General features: G+C 46.2%; 1 protein-coding gene across 1 annotated transcript in view; it reads right to left on the minus strand.

The window, feature by feature from the left end:
* Positions 1-1124: 1124 nt before the first annotated feature.
* Positions 1125-6642, minus strand: part of LOC114550472 (UPF0606 protein KIAA1549) — a 30496-nt gene continuing 24978 nt past the window's right edge. Inside the window, exons 17-22 of the mRNA XM_028571271.1 lie at positions 6518-6642; positions 5068-5262; positions 4860-4912; positions 3629-3756; positions 2126-2280; positions 1125-1478 (exon numbers count right to left, since the gene is read on the minus strand). The exon at positions 6518-6642 is cut by the window's right edge and continues 11 nt beyond it. Coding sequence (XP_028427072.1) covers positions 1125-1478; positions 2126-2280; positions 3629-3756; positions 4860-4912; positions 5068-5262; positions 6518-6642 — 1010 coding nt within the window. The remainder of the gene's footprint in view (positions 1479-2125; positions 2281-3628; positions 3757-4859; positions 4913-5067; positions 5263-6517) is intronic.

Below are 6642 nucleotides of genomic sequence, written 5' to 3' on the forward strand. Positions count from 1 at the left end.
AGAAGTTCAGGGGTGGGGGCGACGAAGACTTCAGGTGGGAAGAAACACCCCAGAAGGTCCAGAGGAAGATCAGGAGGGAGGAGCATTTCTTCAAATGTTAAGGAATGAAGTTTAGGACAACTGATGTTTGAATGATCCACTCAGGAGTAGAGCTGGGCAATATATCAATATTACATTGTTATATTTATATTTGAATGTACCTCAAGCCCAGACAGAGATGTTTAAGAATGTTTGCTGCACCTTCTACTTGGAATGACCCATAGAAAACACTCAAACTGCACTGTCTAAGGTCCTTAAAGGATCTTAAAGGTGATGTTAAAACCATACAACATGAGTCCATCCACACGTGCAAATGGTTTAACTAATGGTATTTTTATTTAATTGAAATGCACTTGAGATGTCTTTATCTCTGTTGTGATTGTTTTGTGATTATAAATTGTTTTTATATGTAACTGAAAAAGACATTTTATATCTCAGTGAGACTAACCTGGTTAAAAAAAGGTTAAATTAAAAAAAATTTAAAATATGATGCTGGATATCGTCTTAGATTTTAGATCTTAGATCGTGATATCGTGATATGACATAAGTGTCTTTTCCTGGTTTTAAAGGCTGATGTCATGTTCTGACCTCACCAGACTGTAACTCTTCTATTATTCACCTTTACTCACTTAGTCATTATATCCACATTACTGATGATTAGTTATCTATAATCTCATTGTGTAAATATTTTTAAGCACCAATTGTCAACCCTACAATATTGTTATTGAGGTATTTGGTCAATAATATTGTGATATTAGATATTTTTCCATATGGCCCAGCCCTACTCCGGAGATGAGAACATGATGGACACGCAGACGGACCCTGTAAAGAACCGGAGGAGACATCGTCTCTTGTTTTGTTTTCCAGACATGGAGCGAGGTACAAAGTCATTTGGGTTTAGGGGACCAGATGTGGATCAGCTCCAGAGAGTCCAGAGCGGACCAGTTAGTGTTTGGGGTTTTGGCTCCAGTGTTTCCAGTTGTGAACTGATCCAGACCAGTCTAAGGTTCTTAACTGGTCCAGGCCAGTCTAAGGTTCTGAACCGGTCCAGGCCAGTCTAAGGTTCTGAACTGGTCCAGGCCAGTCTAAGGTTCTGAACCGGTCCAGGCCAGTCGAAGGTTCTGAACTGGTCCAGGCCAGTCTAAGGTTCTGAACCGGTCCAGGCCAGTCAAAGGTTCTGAACCGGTCCAGACCAGTCGAAGGTTCTGAACCGGTCCAGGCCAGTCTATGGGTAGCTGGTGATGGAGACCTGTTTCTGGGCCAGGCGGCGCAGCTCGTCCCTGATGGCCTTGATGAGAGACGCCGAGGTGTGGGCGGAGGGGGACGCGTCCTCGGGGGGGTACTCTGGGGGCGGTGATGTCATCAGGAGGGGGGGCGTCCCGCAGAGAGGACCCGGGCATCTGGAAAACAGAGGAGGAGAACTCGGGAAAGGACAGCACCTGGAGGGAGGAGAGAGACAGACAGGCAGACAGACAGATAGACAGACAGACAGACAGACAGACAGACAGACAGACAGATAGAGAGACAGACAGACAGACAGACAGACAGATAGAGAGACAGACATACAGACAGACAAGACAGATAGAGAGACAGACAGACAAGTCAGATAGAGAGACAGACAGACAGACAGACAAGACAGATAGAGAGACAGACATACAGACAGACAAGTCAGATAGAGAGACAGACAGACAAGTCAGATAGAGAGACAGACAGACAGACAGACAAGACAGATAGAGAGACAGACATACAGACAGACAAGTCAGATAGAGAGACAGACAGACAAGTCAGATAGAGAGACAGACAGACAGACAGACAGACAGATAGAGAGACAGACATACAGACAGACAAGACAGATAGAGAGACAGACAGACAAGTCAGATAGAGAGACAGACAGACAAACAGACAAACAGACAAGACAGACAGACAGACAGACAGACAGACAGACAGAGACAGACAGAGAGACAGAGAGAGAGACAGACAGACATTTTATTGTGGATCACTGCTGAAAACTGTAAAACAGATCCACAGGTTCTGTTTGGTTCTGGTTAGAAGTAAAGACTGAAGAACTGCTCAGTCTGATACTCACGCTCTCTCTGCTGGCTCCGGGTCTGGACAGGTCCTGGTCCGAGTGCTGCTGGTTCCAGCTGGAGCCGGTGGGCCCGGACACGCTGCGACCCACGCCGGGAAACGCTGCCATCTGACTGGACAAACCCATCTGGGTCAGGTGGTGCAGCTGTGCACCTGCAGAGAGACACGCATCAGATCTAACAACCCAAAAACTCATTCTGAGACGCACCGTGTTGGACGACATGTGTCCTCTGGACGGTGTGACACAGCTTTGAGATCCAAGGGGGTCAGCCAGCCTCTCTTCACACAGCGTAGCTCCTATGGCTTCATTCTGATGCTACCAACCATCACCTCCCGTTAGCATCCCATTGACTCCCATTCATTCTGATGCTACCAACCATCACCTCCCGTTAGCATCCCATTGACTCCCATTCATTCTGATGCTACCAACCATCACCTCCCGTTAGCATCCCATTGACTCCCATTCATTCTGATGCTACCAACCTTCACCTCCCGTTAGCATCCCATTGACTCCCATTCATTCTGACGACACTTTGACAGAGAATAACTTTACATCTGAAGAGTTTAAAGACTCTTTTTCTCCGTTGTTTATTTCTAAAGAAACACGACAATGTATAAAAGGCTCCATTACCTTGTAGCTCACGTTATGGCTCCGTAGCAGACGCTTTATAACAATAGACTAACGATTGGGTCATAACCACGAGACTTACTGTCACACAGTAGAGGAATTACCGTATAGTACAGGAGAAGCTCACAGGCAGTTTGGACTTCCATTAGCTGTTTAGGTTTAATTACTAATGTTAACTAGCATGTTAGTGATCAGTAATTACTAATGTTAACTAGCATGTTAGTGATCAATAATTACTAATGTTAACTAGCATGTTAGTGATCAATAATTACTAATGTTAACTAGCATGTTAGTGATCAGTAATTACTAATGTTAACTAGCATGTTAGTGATCAGTAATTACTAATGTTAACTAGCATGTTAGTGATCAGTAATTACTAATGTTAACTAGCATGTTAGTGATCAGTAATTACTAATGTTAACTAGCATGTTAGTGATCAGTAATTAGCCTGTGTCTATGTTATCTCCTTACATATACCTACACTCTCCGTCTCTGTGAGATTGGGAATGATTGAGATTTCTCTCTCACAGCTACCAGAAGACTTCACACTTTCAGACACGTTGCTCACGTCACATCTACGTCTTCAAGCTCAGTTGGAGGCTGCTCAGTAACACTCAGCCAGCACCGAGAAAGAGACTTCTGATATCCTCCACTGGTCTCAGACCAGAGACACGGGGTCTGGTGGTCCATTATATATATATACAGTCTATGTGGTTTGGTGGGTGTGTCCCAGGTGATAGCCAATCAGCAGAGCCGTGTCTGTAAAGCGTGTTGAACGTGGCTCTGATCTGACTCCACAGCGCTGTGAGATAGAGCTGGACATGAGAGAATAAAGATATGGTGGCTGTACAGAATGTCATGCAAGTTCTTTACCTGTGCTTCCCCCTACAGGCCGCGGTCTGGACGAGGAGGGGGGGTCCTCATACTGCCCCCTGCTGGAATAAACCGAGTCCTGCAGCGGCTCTCCGGTAGACACAAACCCTCCGGAGCTCAGGCCCGGTCTGAAGAAAACACAATCAGTTCTGGTTCAGGCACAAACTACACACCTGGACTCTCTGTCTCCATGTTTGTGTGTCTGAGTGTCTGATGGAACAACAATCTGTGAAACTGATCCAGTATTAAACCAGAACCGAGCAGTAATGTAACCCTACAGGACTAATGTTCAGCAGCAGTTAGAGTCCACTAAAAGTTCTAGACTCAGATTATTATTCTAAGTGTCTGACAACATTATGGGATGGATCCCTACAGAGATAGACCTTTTAGTTAAAGAGTAAGATCCTTTTAGTTTAACATGAAACAGCCCCAAAATCACCATCACCAAACTCCACCAGACTCCATGTAAATAATCAGGACTTTTAGCGTGTATAGAGCCAGCATATTTCCACCAGACTCCATGTAAATAATCAGGACTTTTAGCGTGTATAGAGCCAGCATATTTCCACCAGACTCCATGTAAATAATCAGGACTAGTATCATCGTAAAACACACTTCATTCAAAGTGGACAGAAACTAAATAAAACTATCAAAAGCCGTCTTGGTTCATCTTTCCACTGTTCCACCAATCACCACTCTGGTTTGGTTGAAATAAACCCTTAATTCACCCATTTACATGTGTAGATATGCTGGCTCTATACACGCTAAAAGTCCTGATTATTTACATGGAGTCTGGTGGAGATATGCCGGCTCTATACACGCTAAAAGTCCTGATTATTTACATGGAGTCTGATGGAGATATGCTGGCTCTATACACACTAAAAGTCCTGAATATTTACATGGAGTCTGGTGGAGTTTGGTGATGGTGATTTCGGGGCTGTTTGATGTTAAACTAAAAGGATCTTACTCTTTAACTAAAAGGTCTATCTCTGTAGGGATCCATCCCATAATGTTGTCAGACACTTAGAATAATAATCTGAGTCTGTCAGCAGCAACAACAGAACTTTTAGTGACTAACTGCTGCTGAACATTAGTTCTGTAGGGTTACATTACAGCTCGGTTCATGGCTGCCGGTTACAGCGTTCTCCGTCAGTACCGGACCAGTCAGTACCGGACCAGTCAGTACCGGACCAGTCAGTACCGGACCAGTTACGTATTCCCATTCACTGACCTTTGCAGCAGCCCCTGGACGGATGCGTGAGACATTCCCAGCTCTGCGTATCTCTGCAGAAAGAGGAAAAGAAGAACAAAATGAAAAGCGAACATGGATTGATGGCGGGCTGAAAATGGCAGGAGGACACACTCACAGCAGAGAAGGGGCTGTGAGCGGGGGCTGCTGGGTAATAGCCTGGGGGGTGGGGCTGGGGGGAGGGGCTTACCCCGCTCAGCCCTGCGGCGCTGCCCTGCGAGGACGGAGACACCAGGGCGAAGGCGTCGTCCAGGAGCGAGTGCATCTGCTGCCGCGCCTCCTCAATGGAGGGCTGGGGGGGCATGTAGGGGGGGGGGGGGGCGGAGTCAAACACCTCGTCTGTAGGGGAGGGGCTGCCGGTGTCCGGGGGGAGGTCAGGGTCCGACTGGGAGAGACAGGAGACAGAACCGGTCAGTGCTGCATCCTCTGTTAATGTCCTTTATATCGTTTTTATTTTTAAATTCAGCACCATTTAATGACACAGATGTTTAAAGGTGCAGTAGGTAAGACTTATAAACTACCTTTGTGTCATATCTGCTGAAACTGTTCCAGTAGAACTACATGTAGCAGGTCATTTTAAATAAATACAGCTCCTCTGGCTCCACCTACAGCCTGGAGTTGGATTTACAAAAATACACCGCTCCCTGTTCAGATTAGAGCTGCACGATATTGAAAAAATGTGATATTGCAATATTGATATCAATTTCGATATTTTTAAACATATTTAAAATTACCAAGGTTATGGGAAAACGCATCAAAATAGATTCATAACAAATAGAGTTTTCTTACAACACAAGGTTTATTTCATGTCATACTGGACTGGTCCAACATGTGTCTTCAGAACAGGACATGTTGCACTGGTTGTATGTACACTGCAGTATAACAAACAATGCAATGCAACATCTGTTGGCTTAAAGGACAAAAAACCCTAGGGGCTAATAATAGATGTGTTCTATATCGATCCTTCTCTGGGACATGTTTTCATGCTAATCAAATGTGTTTGTAACTTGAAAGAAGCTAGCGCGGACCGCTAGCTGATGAGCTTACAGCGCTAGCATATGGGACACAACAGATCGCTATTTATAGCACTAACAAGGCTCAAAATATCACCACACTTCAACGGTAGCATAATGAGGTCCCTACATGTTAACCCAAGCACTGAGATCTTTGTAAGTGTACAGATAGTTTATTAAAAATACTGCCCCCTGGTACCCTGTTTACTGCCCCTTGGTACCCTGTTTACTGCCCCCTGGTACCCTGTTTACTGCCCCCTGGTACCCTGTTTACTGCCCCTTGGTACCCTGTTTACTGCCCCCTGGTACCCTGTTTACTGCCCCTTGGTACCCTGTTTACTGCCCCTGGTACCCTGTTTACTGCCCCCTGGTACCCTGTTTACTGCCCCTTGGTACCCTGTTTACTGCCCCCTGGTACACTGTTTACTGCCCCTTGGTACCCTGTTTACTGCCCCTTGGTACCCTGTTTACTGCCCCCTGGTACCCTGTTTACTGCCCCCTGGTACCCTGTTTACTGCCCCTTGGTACCCTGTTTACTGCCCCCTGGTACCCTGTTTACTGCCCCCTGGTACCCTGTTTACTGCCCCTTGGTACCCTGTTTCCAGGGTAGTTAGAAAGCTTTGTCACCATGTAGGCCACGTTGTTGAGTCCGGGGTATTTCCTGTAGGTGGCGGTGTGGTCGGTGAGCAGCCGGTCCCGGTCGGTGTCGGGGAGACTACCCGGGCCGGGCGGTACCAGACGCCCCCGGGGGG

This window comes from Perca flavescens, chromosome 23 (assembly GCF_004354835.1).
Source record: "Perca flavescens isolate YP-PL-M2 chromosome 23, PFLA_1.0, whole genome shotgun sequence".
In the NCBI taxonomy this organism is placed as follows: domain Eukaryota; kingdom Metazoa; phylum Chordata; class Actinopteri; order Perciformes; family Percidae; genus Perca; species Perca flavescens.